The 17,938-nt window shown below is 46.6% G+C and overlaps 1 protein-coding gene across 3 annotated transcripts; it reads left to right on the forward strand.

Annotated features, from left to right (window-relative positions):
* The first annotated feature begins 1,662 nt into the window (after positions 1–1,662).
* On the forward strand, positions 1,663–17,729 carry LOC122394569. 3 transcript variants are annotated; one of them, XM_043391563.1, is made up of 5 exons: positions 1,663–1,727; positions 3,553–4,050; positions 4,378–4,527; positions 13,697–13,775; positions 15,241–17,729. In XM_043391563.1, exons 2-5 carry the CDS (start codon positions 3,680–3,682, stop codon positions 15,502–15,504), a joined length of 864 nt encoding a protein of 287 aa, XP_043247498.1. In that variant the 5' UTR covers positions 1,663–1,727; positions 3,553–3,679; the 3' UTR covers positions 15,505–17,729. The 3 variants fall into 3 exon arrangements, with proteins under 3 accessions (XP_043247498.1, XP_043247488.1, XP_043247479.1); XM_043391553.1 differs by having other exon boundaries at positions 1,674–2,025; XM_043391544.1 differs by lacking the exon at positions 1,663–1,727 and adding an exon at positions 2,185–2,265.
* Positions 17,730–17,938: the final 209 nt, after the last annotated feature.

The following is a 17,938-nucleotide window of genomic DNA, read 5'->3' on the forward strand; positions in this document are numbered from 1 at the left end:
AGAACAGCACACTTGCTGCTTTTTATGTTTGCCCTGTGTGCAGTTTTGAATAATTTTAACTATGAAATGCTTTTGCCAACTCTTCTCTTTACATACGATTCCTTTGTCATGAATGTGTAATTTTGAGTTTACATGCATGATGCATGTTTCCCCTGGCTTCATAAAACTACTTGCAAGCTTTTGTTATGGACATTGGTGCTACCTATATATGATGCTTCAGATGTGTCCAGTAGTTGATGAAGGGAGGAGAGGAGTAGGACAGCTGATAGCTATTACCAAAAATATGTGCTTGTCTGCACTTCGGGCTGTTCCATCATATGCAACTTCTATTTACTTCCTTGAGTTGTTAGAAACACCTGATCTTTTGTTTCTTTCCTGTGCGCCCATTCTTTCCGTAGTGTTATAAACGTCAAGTTTGAAGTTGGTATCCAAGTGAGCAAAATTTGCATTATTTCAGTCCGTCTTGAATCATTCGTCTTGAATGATATCCCTAACTGACATCCTGTTATTTGTCCTGCAATGTCTGTGCCTGTGTCCGCCCTTACCTCCGGCTCCAGCCTCCAACCAGCCCTGCTGAGTGCTGAACTCTGTCGCCGGCGTGGTGTGTCGCAACGTGCTGTTTCTCCACTCCAGCCGACAGCTGCTAGGAATCGTCCTGTGCCATGCGCTATGCGACACAACAATTGTAAGATGCAGGTCACATTCGGACTGATTGGCTCCGCGTATGTGCATCCGGCCGGGTGCTAGTCGATATCAGGGACGTGGGTCGGACTGTTGTGGCGGCGTGCACTGTGCTGGTTGAAGTTGTTGTATTTCTGTTAGTGAAAAGCATTAATACATAACCGTGGCCGCAGCCCGCTGTTATTGTGGATTTCAGAGGGAGTGGCCAGTCAGGAGGGCCCCATGGGGCCCTCCTGGCCCTCCATACCCACATGCAGGTGGGTATGGATCCAGTGTCCAGTGAGATCGGCTAAGATTTCCGGCGATTGATAAACGCTTCTACGAAAGTAAACCTAGTCCTATTGAGTTATGAGGGGAGGTCACGTGAGGGGCCTGACCTTACTAAACTCTTGTGAAAACACAACACATACGAACGGTAAGAAACCGACAGCTCTTCTTTCTGCCAAGTGTCATCTTTCTGTGAAGGATTTCTTGGCACTGAGTGTTCAGAAATTGCGTTGCTTTTGGACTGTGTAGAGGCTCACGAGCGACAGTATAGGTCAACAACCTGATTACCTTAAATATGCGACTTGTACCAGAAGATCCAGCTTGATCAAAAGATTGGACATGTCAAATTTCAGCTCTTTAGCTCAAAAGAATTCTGAGCTGTCGTAAAACCGTCAGTGTGGCACCATATCGCCTTCCCGCGCGGTCGGAAGGTAAAAGTTCGCCGGCTCTAACTAAACAAATAGTCGTCGTATCGCAAATTCATTGACGGCGTTCGAAGCGTCGTTCAATTTACTTTCGAAACATATCCTAACATTAACATTTAACTGCCTAGCGCAATCTCCAACAAGCAAAAGTTCCGTGCATTCATCCTCATACAGTGTTAGCGGCCGCCGGCCGCCGGCCGCTGACCCACATTCGCGTCATCAGGGAATGCCGCAACTAATTTATTGTTTCCAACTTTTTTTCCCGGAGCGTTCTACCTGGTTTATATCAGGGTATGTTTATATAGCCTTGCCTTCTAGGCTCCAGCCCCCCGGCGGGGCAGTTCTCTATATACCGTGGGCGGGGCCTTGTTGTGGGGTGTAATAGTCGGGCGAAAAAGTCCTAAATAATAAAAAAAAAACCGACGCCTAACGCAAAGGGCAAAAACCTCGCACCTAAGCCAAAACGGCGCGAGGGAAAAAGCCCTGTAACCGCGATTAATTAGTGTGTGCGTTTGGGGGTTAGTAGGAGGCGATAGGAGGCGATATGCTGAATTGTCGCAGCTGCGCCACATTTGGAACCAACATTATAAACAAGCAAAAAGCTGCAAAAAGAAGATTGTTTGCTGTTTGGATTTTGGTTATTATATTTTTCGTGAGTTTCAATTGGCCAAATGTGACTGCGGGTGACTGCTGGAGTTCCTTTCAAATTAGAAATGAAATATTGAATTGGACTGGTAGATTGCTGCTGGAGTAAAAAATCAACATCAAACATAAAACAAGACCTAAATTGATACTTAAGGCTAAATAGGCTGATTACTCACCACCCCACCTTGACCCCACTGCCCACCTGACTGTTTCACAGAATGTTGCTGCCTCAATCCTTATGCTACAGGTATTGTTGTACCTATTGATTTAGGTTCCATGAAAACATCATCGGATGCTCTGACATTGATCATAATTCCTGACCTTGTTGATATTTTCTTGGAAACCCAAGAGGTGCAACTTGGTGCAATAGTCAGTCTTGAATCATCAGTGCGGTGGATCAGTGTGGTGGATCCATCAAGCCTGACTGAGAGAGGGCTGCTTAATTTGAGTCACCAAACCAAGACCAACTGATATTCTCATTTCTCAATCCATCCCCCAGGTCCATTGGTTCGGTGGACGGTGACTCAGATTTAGCAGCCCCTGCTCAGTTGGCCTTGATGGAATATGGATCCTCTGTCCACTGACCTAGTGCACAACACTTTCAAGACTGTCTGTACCAGGTACCTACCATGGTACTGGTAGCATCAAGAAGTGTCATGCTGTGCCTGTGAACCAGGGCCCCTGAGGCCTGAGCCCTGTGTGATGCATCTTTCTCTGGTCACCTATTTCTATGCCAGCTTTGTGAACAGTCAGTTTAAAAGCACTTAACGGTTAACAAAAAGGTTGTTTCTGGCTGCTTGCTGACTTCTCATTCTGGTTCCGAATCAGAATGCAGGCTTGCCAACAACAGGAAAATTTCAGGCTGCTGACATCTTTATGTCTTTAATTGTCCCACAATGTCTGTGTCAACCAACCATATTGAAAGAAAATAACTTCTGATGTGAGATCATATTAGGCTGGCTGGTATTGTGCTTTTTACATTGGCTATTTTCATGTTTTGCTTGTATTTTTTTGTAGCTGTAAGCTTGTAGCTGTAGCTGGGAATATTTGGGACTAACTTAAGAGCTTTAACTGCAGGTAACCACTCTGCTGATTTTTCTGTTAATAAGATAAGCCTCTGGCTTGGATTGTTAAAATTCCTGTAACTGGTAAGGTATGGTTCCTGGTATGGTTCTCATTCACCAATGAGAGGCTGAAAAACAACCAATAAATCTTCTTCAATTTAAAAGCCATCACTATGCTACAAAATAAGTGTCTGAAGTACACTCATATTATCTTTGAATTTCTTGAAAACTAATTATAAGGCAAGGAAGATAGGTTAATTTAAGGTATTTGTGTTAAATGTGTGTGAGCACTCAGCAGTGGACAATAGTCAGTGGGATTGTAGGCTAGAACCTTTATATCTTTAAGGGATTGCTGGTACATTTTCATATGTGAAGTTGAACTTCATTGCAAATACCTACTTATGTTATGACTGAATAAACCTACCATGCCAGTTCTGTCCCTATGCCTACCACATCTCTCTGTATTACAGTGAGCTGGCAAGCTGAACCCATCCCAGTGTGACATTGGAGTTGAACTCTGGACTGGCTACAGCTCCACATCGCATCCTGTGCCAGCGACCAGATTCAGCCAGCCATTACCCAGCTGCAGTGGCAGCCATGCCGGGCCGTCAGTTTGTGGGGTTCGAGGTGGCCGCCTCTGACGACGTGTCACCGCTGTGGCGCGCGCTGCCGCTGCTAGCCTACCTGACCGTCATCCTGGCCAGCCTGACGGGCACCGTGGCCATCGGCACCACGGTCGGCCGTTTCCACGACCAGTGCCCGCTGTACGCGCGGCCCAGCGTCGCAGAGTTCGACGGCCAAAACGTGACGTTCAACGAACGTTCGTCCGACGACCGACGCACCAGCTGGGGCGACGCGCGCGTCTGTAACGTGGCAGAGTTCCTGCCCATCTTCGCGGTCATCTTCTCCGCAGCGTTCTTCTTTTTCTTCTGTATGTGCGGCAAAGGCGGCAAGGGCTCGGCCGAAGGGTGAGTGCGGTGTGGTCCTGGGGTAGTGGGTTGTTTATTTGATTGCTGCCGATGCTATCTGGAGCTACCGTACCAACAGCTGATGACCGGATTCGTCATCACGTAATCAAATGTAATGTTTTTTATCAATTTTTATAGTAACTTATGAAGGATTTTCATGAGTTCACTATTAGTGAACTCATGAAAATCCTTCATAAGTAATGTCCTCATTTACATACCATTGCGCTGTGTTCCCATTGTATATCCCGTTGTGTTCCCCCATCTCCTCTGAGTGCTCTCGTTCGCTCCACGCTGCAACCCATGGTGTGATGCGCCCGCGCCGGCCAGGTTTGGCATGGATAGTCCGTGGCGGATTGTGTGCCCTGGCCTGGTGTTCAACCTGGGGATCACCATCGCGACGCTGGTGTGCGCCGTCTGGACCTCCGGCGGCGTGTACCAGTTCTGCGAGGAGCTGGAGCAGTCGCACACCAACATATCGTGAGTATTCCTCAGCGCGAGTGGGTGAAAAGGGAACGAGTAGCTGTGTTTTTGTAACGTTATTCACGATATGTCATAGAAGCTTGAATTCATGGGTGTAGGACTCAATGCCCTTGACAGGGCTGGTTAGTTGATCACACAGCTCACTGTAGCTCTGCTCGCTCTGCTATTCTCTGCATAGAATCGTTAACCCTCGCCCTGGCAGGGGGGGTCGATGCGACCCCCCCCCCCCTAAGGCTTTTCGAAGATGGCGTAAAAATGGCGGCGTGCAGCGCCACCAATTTTTTTTTTTCCATATAGGCTTTATTTACACATACAACACATACAACATACAACAGTCATCATCATGAACATGCAATTGCACAGTCAGGTCAGTTCCAACTCCAAAAAGGAACCCCTCGGAATCCTGCCCCGCCCCGCATCGCCCCGCAAACTACGTGTATAACACATCCTCGTTCTTGCTGGGGCGATGCCCCAGGCCGCCGGCCGGGCCCGCGACCCGTCACCCTGATAGGGTGGCGAGCCGCGCGCCCGGCCGGCCGGCCGACCCTTTATAGGGCCGGCCTCCGGTTAGCCGGGTTGGGTTAGGGGCGGGCAGGGCACGCTATACCAAAGAGGCATCTACTTGAAGTGTATGAGTGTTTGTGTTTGTTTGTGATATGTGTTTGTGTGTGTAGAAGTGTGTGCGTGTGTGTGTGTGTGTGTGTGTGTGTTTGTAGGGGTGCATTTGTGAGGGTGTTTGTGAATGTGTGTTTAGTTTCATGTCTTGTTTTATGAACTGCCTTCTATCTCGTACTAGACAAAAGCGTGAGAAACACGGACTATCAGTGTTCTGGCTCAGTGTCTTCATGTGAATTTGGCTCTAAAATGTTTTTTACGACACCCCACTTATCGTTAAAAGTCGACAATTTACCTTGGATCCTTGCGGATCCCATTTCTTTTTCAGCCTCTATCCGAAGCATATGTAAAAGGTGATCGATGTTCGGTTGCTGACCTTTGCTTCTGGCTTTGTATATCACTAACTTAGCAATTGTTATTATTAGCACTTCTATTTTGCTAATCTTTTCTAGCGTCGGGAAGAACCAACTTTTTCTATCAAACATTATTTCTAAGCGAAACGAGTTTTGCAAATTTGCTTTGAACTGCTGAATGAAATCTTGAACTTTAGGACACATCCAGAAAAGATGTATGAGAGTTTCACAATCACTTAAGCAAAATGTGCATGCAGAGTTTTCTATCACGCCTATCCTATGTAAGAATCTGTTTGTTGTGAGTATTCTAGTTATTAATTTGAAATGAAATGATTGCAAATATGTATTTTGTGTTACAATTCTCATGTCATTCGTACTTCCTTCTAGTGCTAAATCAATGTCACGCATCCACTTTCTACTCCAGTTAGTTTGAGAGTCTTTATATTTTTTTCGTAATGACTTGATAAACTCATAATACGCTATCTTTGATATTTTGCTTTTTCTCGCCAATAAAGCTATCTTGTATGGGATAAGAGGTAAATTTAATTGGTGACGAACTGCTAAATTACGTATTTCGGAAGGTAGACTTCTAACTAATGACTGATAACATAAAAATGTCATTCTCACTCCGTATCTTCGTGCTAGTTGTTCTCTCGTTAAAAGTGCTCCCGATTCTAGATCTATTAACCCGCGCACCGACGGGGGGGGGGCGGATATCCGCCCCCCCCCTGAGGTTTTTCGCGAATAGCGGGAAAACCGCGGCGCGTAGCGCCGCGAAATTTGGTATGACTATAACCTCATCAATTTTACACATGGTGTGCAAGTTTGAACTTCCTACCTTTCAAGGTCAGGTCACCAGGTCACTTTGAATGACCCAACCTCAAGTCACTTTTTTGCAACTTTGTCACCGTGCCAGAGCTACAGTAGATGTCGGAGGCCTTTGAAAGTCGCAGGATATTATTAGGTCATTAGTAGCTACAATTTGTATATCTCGGAATTTTGATATCGGTGACCTAAGGTCAGGTCAATTTCGCGACCTCCCCATTATAAGTCAATGGGGGAAAAATCAACTCCCTGTTTTTACCACTAAAACGGGTCGGAATGGCCCCATATACCATACATGACTTCATATACGATCAACCTTCACTACCTTGAGGTCTGTTTTGCTGTTGGGCAGCTGTGAGGTCATGTGACGTCATCAAAGGTCACCAAAGGTTTTTGGCCAATAACTCCGTACAGGAACAAGATACAGACGCGTGGATGGTCTCATTCTGTTCAGCTCGTCAAGACGCATCGAATGATATACAAGATGACCTCGAGGTCACGTGACCTGAGGTCAACATTTGACCTTGACCTTTCGAGGTCAAAATATATATCATTCGATGCGGATTGACGAGAGGATCACGATGATGCCCTTAGTTTGTTCCTATCTTGACTAATTCGAAAGTTATTCGAGAAAAACTCTCTCCATATCTAGCGCCGCCATTTTGACTTTTTCGACCCCTGTGACGTCATCTTTGACCTGACCTGAAAATGACCTTAGTAAAAATTGTAGATCTTGGCCGTGCGTATCCGATGCCGTTTACCGCTTGTCGCTATCTTGCTTCGTTCTCGAGATCTCAGGGGGGGGCGGTCATCCGCCCCCCCCCGTCGGTGCGAAGTTGGCGCGGACCCCCGTCGGTGCGCGGGTTAAGTCCTGAATGAACCTCAGTCCTTTACCGTCCCATTTAGTAACTTTGTCATATGTAAACTTAGTATAGTTAGAACACCATATCCAGTCAGACAACATCCGCTCGGGGTTCACTTGATGCATTTCCATGAAGTCTCCCCATGATCTTGCAACCTCAGCCCAAAACTGATTGGGGATAAGTTTACTCTCTTTATTCACCTTTTTGCAGCCGTATCTTTCAATAAACTCTACATTAGGAATCTCTTTTTTTATCCATCCTGCCCAGCTATTATTTGACCAATGCAGTCTTTGAACCCAACTTACTTTCATACTCTTGATAAAAGACCACAGATCTATCATTTTCAGTCCATCGTGATGATAACCTTGAATCATTTTCGTTCGCTTGACGAGGTCGTTTCGATCATTCCATAAGAATGTATACCAGAGGGATTCTATGTGTTTAACCATCTTGTGAGATGGATTTGGCAGCGCCATTAAAATATGCACCAATTTTGACAATAGTAGCGATTTTATAACCGTTATCTTTCCGAAAACTGATAGATTTCTTCTCTTCCATTGCGCTATTTCTTTCTCAATTGCCGGTAAGATAGCTGATATGTTCCTATCGGTTAATTCAACATTTTTGTCATTGAAAGTAATTCCCAGTATTCTGAGCTCTTCAACGCAACTAATTCCGCAGAAGTTCGCTATCCTCGCATTGCCGCCAATGGACAAACATTTTGTTTTACTGATATTTGTGCGCAGTCCGGAAAAGGAGGAAAAAGTCTCCATCTCTTCGAGAGCGCCCCGTAATGAAGTGTCATTTGCATCTAGGAACATAATAACGTCATCCGCGTACTGAGAGATTTTGATTTCAAAATCATGTATCCTCACTCCGCGTACTTTCTCAGATTGTATTATCATATTTGTAAGGGGCTCCATTGCAAGATTGAACAAATAACCTGACGCCGGGTCACCCTGTCTGATTCCCTGATGCAAATAGATTTTATCTCCCAGGAAGCCACCTAACATGATTCGTGAAAAGTTTGCATCGTTAAGATAAACAAGCTGTATCAGCTTCTTGAAATTAGGTCCAAAGTTATATTGATCTAATGCTTTACGTAAGAAATCCCAGGAAACACTTTCGAACGCGGCTTCAATGTCTGCTGCGAGGAGGAAGCCAGGTTTGTTGGTTCTGTTTAAAAAATCAATAACATCATATACAAGTCTGCTATTTTCTGCTATACATCGCCCTTTTATGTAAGCACTCTGACTAGGTGAAATAAGTTCATGCATTACGCTTTTCAGCCTAGAAGTAATAGCAGCAGATATAATTTTAAAATCAGTGTTTAATAAAGAAATGGGTCTCCAACCTTTTACCGAATCTGCTGGTTTACCCGATTTCGGGATAAGCGTCACTATTCCCTCTCGGAAGGAGTTAATCAAACAACCCTTCAACACATCTTCATTAAAAGCCCTTAACAAAAATACTCCAATGTAAGGCCAAAAATGTTTGAAAAAAGCTGCCGTGAAGCCATTGCTTCCTGGCGATTTTCCTTTCTTCATCGACATCAGTGCGGATGTCAGTTCTCGAAGACTTAGTGGCTCATCAAGAGAACTTTTTTGTAAGTCGTTGAGACGACGCGTAATGTTTTTTTGGAGGTATTCTGAAGCATCCCTGCAATCTGTCTTTGCTGTATACTTTTCAGAGAAATAATTGGTTAGTTCTTGCAGGATGTCTCGTCGCTTACGTATAATTTTGTCATCCACCCTCAGACACTGAATTGTTTTCCGAGTAGCATTTCGCTTCTCAAGTGACAAGAAATAGTGTGAGCTCCTTTCCCCATGATCGTGCCATGCTACCCTCGATCGTGTTATTAGTCCCTGGATCTTAGGGGCTCTCAAAGTTTCAAGTTGATTTTGCAGTTTATCCAGCTCGTGGAAACCTTCCTCAGATAAATTACCTGGCAATGCTTTTCGGAAATCCCCTATTTTATTAATAATGCTAAGTTCCTCTGCTCTTCTTATTCGCGCCTTCCTTTTGGAATATTTCACGGTCTCGCCCCTTATTAACATCAGAAGTGTTTCGTAAAAAAGACCAATACCTATCTTAAATTGTATTTCGTTGTAGTTCATTGGATCAGAACGAAATTCCTCGGAGTAGAGTGGGATAGCATACTCTGCAATGATCTCATTTATATAGTTCTGAATCTTCTCAGTATAATCAGTATCGCTTAAGAGAGATTCATTGAATTTCCATAGATACGGTCCCCTCTCTTGGTCAGGTTCAGTGAAAGTCATTGATATCATGCTATGATCTGTTCTGTAACCTGGCGATATAGTACAATTAGAAAGGTTAGGAAGCATATGCTCACTGGCTATAAACATATCTAACCTTCCAAACTTTAATGGATTCTGTTTACGCCAAGTGAATTGTGTTTCATCCGGATGAAAGTGCCTCCAAACGTCGACTAAGTCGTACTTTCGCATTATGCTTTTAAACTTCTCTTTGGCATTAGGATTATTATTTTGGATGTAATTTGAATCCCTCTTTAAATCCATCACAAAATTAAAGTCACCTCCTATTATCACGTTTTCTGAAGGCAGTGAATCTAGATATTCTTCAAGGATTTCATAAAACCTGGGGTTATCCTCGTTAGGGCCGTAGACACTGACAATGGTATAGATATTAGATGCGATACTACATACCAAGATCACAAGGTTGCCACTATCACATGTTCGTTCCTCTAAAACGTTAAAAGATACTGTCGATTTCACCAATATTGATGATCCTCGGCTATTGCCAGTTTTACATGAGTGAAAACATTTACCTCGCCATAGCGCGTCGAAAAAGGGAATTGTACGAGCAGTTATATGGGTATCTTGTAATAATACAATATCGTACGATGTTTGCCTTATGTAGTTAATAACGTCCCGTCTTTTCTGTTGACTACCTAAACCTCTGCAGTTCATAGACATTATACTTAACTCACTCATATATATGTACGAATATCAATGTAACCCCCTTTGAATCAACACTTAGAGTAGGGAATCGAATGACACAGCCGAACACTATAGTCCTGCTTTCCGCTTCGTATCTTTTGTGTTTTATCGTGTGCATTGTTTCTGGTAGTGAGTCTTGCATGTCAAGGAGTGTATATGCTATGATGTAGTTGTGTGTGTGATGACTTAGGATTTCAGCACATTTCCTGTTACGCCTACGATTGAAGACGCGGCACAAACACTGCGTTACAGCGACATCTGTAATACACTGAAAGGCGACATCTACCCTAATGCTTCTCCACCAGGGAACGTAGGTGGCGCTTTGGCGAGTTGCCAGAACGCCGCACGGAACGTGCGAGGGTGACGAGACGACGAGATGAGGTTTCTTACAAACAACAAAAACACAAAAAAGACAACATATGAAAAAAGGGTTGTACCAAAGGAGAACAATTTTCTCGCTGCTACCTAGTGTTACTCACACTTATCAAGTTTCAAAAACCCACCAAATCGAAGCTATCCTATCATGAAACAAGTACCACGAGCTAATTGTAATGTCATGAGACAAGGAAAAAAAGAAATAAAAAGCATAACTAAACCTTAATAGTCACTTTCCACTCATCATGATTTCAATGGCTTTAAATGGGAGCATACAATAGTAAGCAAACCGATACTCTAGAAGGCAGTGTTTTGAGCCCGAGTAACGCCGGGACACGCTGAGTCACTCACCGCAGCGACGGACAGTCGCCCGACCCCGGCCGGCACAGCAACGGGCGGTGCAACCGGTCCGGAGACAGCGACCGGGCGACGGGCGAAAGGACCTCCGGCCCAGCGCAGCCCACCGCCGGAGCAGACCGGCCAGCGCCGGACGACGCTCGCCGCCGCGCCAGGGGAGACGAAGTCGGCCCAGGTCATGACCTCTGTAGTGAGTCGGAGGCAGCTGAATCGTCAGCCGGCGGGACCTGAGCAGGATCTCCAACTACCGACGCAGCAGAGGCGGATCCTCCAGCCGGCTGACCCGGAGCGGAGTCACCCGCTGCGGGAGCAGCACGTTCGGAGCCGGCAGTCGCCGATCGGGCGCGGACAGCGCCGCCCACCGACACGGCCGGTGAAGAGCCTCCCATCCGTGTAACTGATGCAGAATCGGCAGCTTGACGACCGGCAGCGCCGGCAGGGGGCTGAGGTAGCCGACGAGCTGTCGGCGCCGCACCCGACGGAGGCGGGAACCGAGCTCCGCCGAGAATCTGCCGCAGCCGATTCTGATCTGGTACTCTGATGTTTTCACCTCCTTTCACTTTCCTGCACCACACCACGCCACGGCGACTGAACACTGAGGCGACAAGAGCGCCGTTCTCAGGTCGCCGGGCGCGGAGCAGCTCTTGATACAGCGCCGCTCGCGACGCCACCAGAGATTCCGTGACGAAGAGAGGAGCTAGCTGACGAGCAGGTCGGCCCCATTGGCGGCGATCAGAGCCACCGCCGCTCGCCATGCTGAATCTTCCGTCATATATTTCATCACGGAGTTGCTGTTTGAAAAATTTCACAATCACCTTGTTGTTAGATTGCAGGCGGTGAGCGGTTTGTAAATCAGCGGCGGTGACGATCAATCCCGGATAGCGATCGTTTATAACTTGCACCACTTTTTCCTCGATGTTCTCGTTCGGGGTGACGTTTGCAAAGTCGTTGCAGGTGAGTATGAGTGAAGAGAGCCTTCGGTTAGCGTCAATGCTGTCAGTACGCTCCTGAAGCTCTTCCAACGCTCTTTCTTGTATTTCTATTCTTTCCTTCATTTTTCCGAGTTCCATATCTTTCTCCATTATCTCACTTTCTAACTGTTCGATTCTTTTCTCAAATCCTTCGAATTTGGATTCAAAAGAAGACAAAACTCTGTCGATGCCTGAATTTATCATGCCTTGGATGGCGGCTAGGGTGGCGGCATTGAGCTCTACCGGCGCTGTCTGTTCGCCTGTCGGCCGCTTAGCCCCGGGCGCTATCTCGTCCTGGGGTGAGCGAGAGCCGCGGCTGGGAGCCTGCCGCTTACCTTTACGAGCTTCGGAACGGCGCAACATTTCTTGCACAGAGACTTGTCTTTTGTTTCTAGACTCCCCTTCTGTTTCAGACGTTGCACAGTCCGTACCAAACGCGGCCTCAGTCTCAGAGTCAGTAGCCGGCATGGTTTAAGGCGTGATGCCAAAACTCTCAAGCCGTAGGTACTCACTTTTATGAAACTTTTCCTTGCGCACACCACTACAGCCTTAAGTTCATGAACTCAGGCACCTCGTCACCCAGGCACTCGACTGAGCGCTCACTCGGCCATCTGGCCCGTTCGCGGGGTCGCGCGGAGCTCGCGCACAGCACACGCACGTCCGCTCGGTCCGACGTCCGGGCGGGGAATGTGAGCGCCACCAAATTTGGCACAGCCCATGGGGCAACCTTTTTACATATGACCTGAAAATTTCAGGTCCGGGTGACCTTGGGTCAGGTCACCAGGTCAGAAAAACCGGTACAAGTTCATGGTCAAATTTCAATTTTCTTTTTGCACCTGTCCAACTAACAGTTTTGGACTGATTTCCTTCAAACTTTCAGGATGTGGTATGTTCACCGAGTTGTATAACATATAGTTCGGGTTTTTGAGGTCACTGACCTGAGGTCAGTTAGAGGTCATTTCGTCGTAATGTTAAGCCTGAGGGAAAATAATAAATACTAAATTCGGAAAATAATGGAGATATCCGCTTCGTTCTATCACTTTTGTGCTTTGAAACCAGAGTACTGAACAGCAGGTCACTTGGTGCTTCTTTATTTGGTGTACTTATCCATGGATCAGGTCAAATGAGGTCAACTGAGGTCAAATGACGTTTTTGCCAATAACTTGGCACATAATGACGCTAGAGCTTAAAAAATGGTATCATTGTGTTCCTGGTGATCAGCCGAATCGAATGATATGCGATATGATGCAATTTGGTTAACTTGAACTTAATTAATTAATTAAAGTTTACTTAAAATTTAAGAAAAACTTTAAGTACACTTAAGCAAGCTAAAAAGTATATTATTCGACGTGCCTTGACGTGCTGAGTTCACTGGTGCTTTTCTTTTTGCTCTATCTTAATTAGATCAAAAGTTATAAGCGAAAAACTTTTGACCTGTTTTTAGCGAAAAGTTTACATTTATACCCCCCCAAAACCCCCCTAAATATTGACCTAGAGCAACCAAATTTGCACAGGGGCGAGAACTCCAGGGGGCCCACCTACCTACCAAATTGGGTGTTTCTAGTTGCCATAGGAGCCAATCGCGAGGGGGGTCGCATCGACCCCCCCCCCCTGCCAGGCCGTGTTATGAAAAATGCCCTGCCAGGGCGAGGGTTAATGGCCATAGAGTAGTTTTATGTACCTCACTTCTTGGTGAATCCAACCGACAGCTAATTTGCTCTTATGGGCACTTTTGCCGATGTGCTCCCAGTTGTGGACTTATTTTTGTGATACTTTACTGTCATTGTGCAACCACCAAGTTCTGAAATGACTTCATGTTTCAGCTGCGCTGAGCTCAACAACTATCGCTTTATTGGCTACCCGAAGGTATCAAATCTGAGGTCCTGGCTCGTCCTAGCTCAGGTAAGAAATACGAGTCATTGGTGACCTGTTCTTTGTACTGCTAAGTGGTGCCGTGATGAAATGAAACCAGTGCCCTTGTGTCGCTAGTCACCAGGCACTAATGCTATTGTCTCTTAACTTTCTCAGTTGTTGCATTTTTCTTTGAGTGTTGTGGCGTGTCTTAACCCGCGCACCGACGGGGGGGGGGCGGATATCCGCCCCCCCCCTGAGGTTTTTCGCGAATAGCGGGAAAACCGCGGCGCGTAGCGCCGCGAAATTTGGTATGACTATTCCCTTATCAATTTTACACATGGTGTGCAAGTTTGAACCTCCTACCTTTCAAGGTCAGGTCACCAGGTCACTTTGAATGACCCAACCTCAAGTCACTTTTTTGCAACTTTGTCACCGTGCCAGAGCTACAGTAGATGTCGGAGGCCTTTGAAAGTCGCAGGATGTTATTAGGTCATTAGTAGCTACAATTTGTATATCTGGGAATTTTGATATCGGTGACCTAAGGTCAGGTCAATTTCGCGACCTCCCCATTATAAGTCAATGGGGGAAAAATCAACTCCCTGTTTTTACCACTAAAACGGGTCGGAATGGCCCCATATACCATACATGACTTCATATACGATCAACCTTCACTACCTTGAGGTCTGTTTTGCTGTTGGGCAGCTGTGAGGTCATGTGACGTCATCAAAGGTCACCAAAGGTTTTTGGCCCATAACTCCGTACAGGAACAAGATACAGACGCGTGGATGGTCTCATTGTGTTCAGCTCGTCAAGACGCATCGAATGATATACATGATGACCTCGAGGTCACGTGACCTGAGGTCAACCTTTGACCTTGACCTTTCGAGGTCAACATATATATCATTCGATGCGGATTGACGAGAGGATCACGATGAAACCCTTAGTTTGTTCCTATCTTGACTAATTCGAAAGTTATTCGAGAAAAACTCTCCATATTTAGCGCCGCCATTTTGACTTTTTCGACCCCTGTGACGTCATCTTTGACCTGACCTGAAAATGACCTTTGTAAAAATTGTAGATCTTGACCGTGCGTATCCGATGCCGTTTACCGCTTGTCGCTATCTTGCTTCGTTCTCGAGATCTCAGGGGGGGGGGCGGTCATCCGCCCCCCCCCCCGTCGGTACTAAGTTGGCGCAGACCCCCGTCGGTGCGCGGGTTAATCCCCGCTGCTTTTTTGTGTGTTTACCTGTCTTGATGTCTCGCTGTAATGTATTTCTGCTGCCTGATGTTTCTTTTTGTCGTTCTCCTTTAGGTGTGCTCGTGGTTGCAGATATCTCGCTCTGTCGGCACCCCTGCTTATGTCTCGCGATGCTGTTCCCCCACAGGTGTGCTCGTGACTCATGTCTCGCTGTGTCTTTTCCACCCGCTGATGTTCCGCTTTTACCCCTGCTGATGCCTCGCTGTGTCATTATCGCTGCTGATGTCTCACAATCTCGTCCCCCCCCCCTCACAGGTGTGCTCCTGGCTGATGTTCTGCGGCCTGCTGTTCGTCACCCTGCTCCTGATCCTCCGCTGTCTGTGCCGGCCCGACCTGGTGCCCGTCTATGAAACTCTCGCGGACGAGGCGGCCGGCGGGGACGGCCGGCGCCACTCCACCGACACCTACTTCACGGCCTCGTCCACGCCGCGCCGACCGGACGCACCGCCCGGTCCGGGAGGGGACGGCCCCACCATCGAGACGGTCAGTCCACTGGTCCACCGGTCGGCGGAGCCCTGAGCCGGCTGCGTGCCCATCTGAAAACGCTGAGCAGATTCGACTGGGCGCCCATCGCGGGGGTCGCCGCTTTGTGAGGTGTGTGCTGCTCCGGGTCGGTGGCTGGCGTCGAGTGTGTTTCGTTGAGTCCTTCGTCTGCCGTGTGGTTGTCTTCGCTACGCCTCCCGGCCGTTTTGACTACGGACTGTGATAGGAGTTGGTAGAACATGATAACCGTGTAGGCTACGAGGTCCTGAACCCCAGGAGTTGGGCAGACCGCGTGCCTCAAGACTTAGTCACAACCGGCCGAGCCGAGTCCTCTTCGAAACTCTTCTGACCTGACGGGGTCACGGTCTGGCCCTCCGTCGTGACGGTCGAGTGTGTCGGATGCTCACTTCACGTGCTGCTCACATGTGCTCACTTACCGTGCAGCTCACATGTGCTCACTTACCGTGCTGCTCACATGTGCTCACACTACGCTGCTGCTCATTGCTGCTCACCGGCGGGCTCCCAGAGCGCCGCCGCTGCTAGCGTTAGAGTCCGGGTATCTGGCCAACCGTGCTCACCAGACGGACGGTAACAGAGCTGGTTGAGACACTAGAGCAGTCTGTTAGCGTAGCGTCGTGCGTGGTTTCTACACTACTTATCGGTGGTTGGACCGCTCGCATCACCCAGTAGTCACAAGAAGAAGTCGAAGATCACAACAAGGTCACCATCCTCGCTGTGAGAGGAACATCCGGCTGTGGTATCAGTCGGTCACTGCAGGCAGCAGACCTGTGAGTGGAGAACAATTGTTTTCTTTGTTTCTTCGGAGCCGAGGTTTGACTGTCGCACTTGTTCGATCTCTTCGATGTAGCTCTCAATGGTCGCTTCCTTCCTGTCTCTATATTGACCACATCTACATAAAAATAGATGAGTCCCAGTCCCTCGCATACTTGAACTTCATTGGGATGAAGACACGGTGGTAAAGTCTCGAAGTTTGGCAGACCTCCCTGGGAGGTTCGCCAAAGCTCCGATATGTGTCGCTAGTTGTTCTACACGACCGTTGTTTGCCCTGGCTGTTGCCAATGGAGGGCAGGGCTAACTGTTCTGCCGTTCGATCGCTCTACTTGGGTGACGGTTACTTAATTATACATGTGGATACTTTGTGAGGTATTTCCCTTGCTATATAATCAAGTTCTATTTTTGTTGGGGCTCTACATGAGAAAGGAGGGACAGATTCTATTTTCGCCTTTTCTACCAGCCTGAATTGCAGGCAATGTGAGGGTTGTATGTATGTGTGGTCACAGTGAAGTGAACAGCGCAATGGCTTCTGTATTTCTGAATCTAGCTTATAATTATTGCAGCAGTTATACGAGCAAGTAAGCAACCCGTGAATGGCGAGTCATAAAACCCTCGGACGCTTTTTTTTTTTGGTGCGTGGGCGTATGCGCTGGAACTGGCATATTACCAGTCCGTGCGCGGGCTAGGTAGTTGCAGAAATATGAACTTCATGGTCTCCCTTCCCCCTCTGGAAAAGCGTACCCTTCAGCATCTCAGAGTGTTCAACACTTGCGGCTACTTTTGTGGACTTCTGTATACTTTTGGCTTGTTGATAAGAACTTTGAATGATGCGTTCATCCATTTCTAGATTATAATTTGTTGCATATTTTGTGGTAAGCACATCAAAATAACTTCGCGTTGATTTTGATGATATTATTTATTCTAAGTTTGCTGTTTATTTACTTATTTATTAAGCCAAGCATCCGCGCAATTGTGGATGTGTTTTTATGGTATTTTTTATGAAATTATTCACGGTCACCATTTGCTTGTTTTTTACGCTTCTTCAAGCTATTCCATGCCTTACTAACTACAATATTCGTTCTGATTTGAGGCGTGTTATCCCGTAATCTGGTCATCTTGTCACAACATTTTGCGAGATCGTGTTGTGTCACTTATTTGCTGGAAAATGTGATTGTGTTGCTTGTGAAGGTCTTCAGCGGTCACTGAATTCAGTTTAACAGTTCAGCATCGCGTATATTTTGTCTGGACTGTCTTTCTTACACAGTTGTGTTTGCTTGCAAAACATATTTTTTGTCCCAAATTTATTCTTGAAATGTGCATAAACAGGCGTATTTTTCTATATTTATCGACATCTTTCGTTTTTCTTGTTTGTCGGTACGATTCACTGCAACGCTCTTGACGCGTTGACACCTGTGTTGTGTCTGCTCGTAGGCTGGTGACTGTTTAGGGTGTGTTGTTTTTGGAGTGGCTCTTCTATAACCATCGTGCACACTTAGGCACGTTTGTTAAAATTTGGGAGACAACTTCTAGTCACTAGTCGTGCTTACTGCTTGTGTCTAACCTTCTGATGTGATATGTAACTATACCTGGATAACCTATTGTGATGCCGCATGATTTGTTTACGGATATATTTATATACGAATATATCAATATACGATAGTTATCTGTCTTCAAT

Source organism: Amphibalanus amphitrite, unplaced genomic scaffold (assembly GCF_019059575.1).
Source record: "Amphibalanus amphitrite isolate SeventyFive unplaced genomic scaffold, NRLGWU_Aamphi_draft 000025F_arrow, whole genome shotgun sequence".
Classification (NCBI taxonomy): Eukaryota; Metazoa; Arthropoda; class Thecostraca; order Balanomorpha; family Balanidae; genus Amphibalanus; species Amphibalanus amphitrite.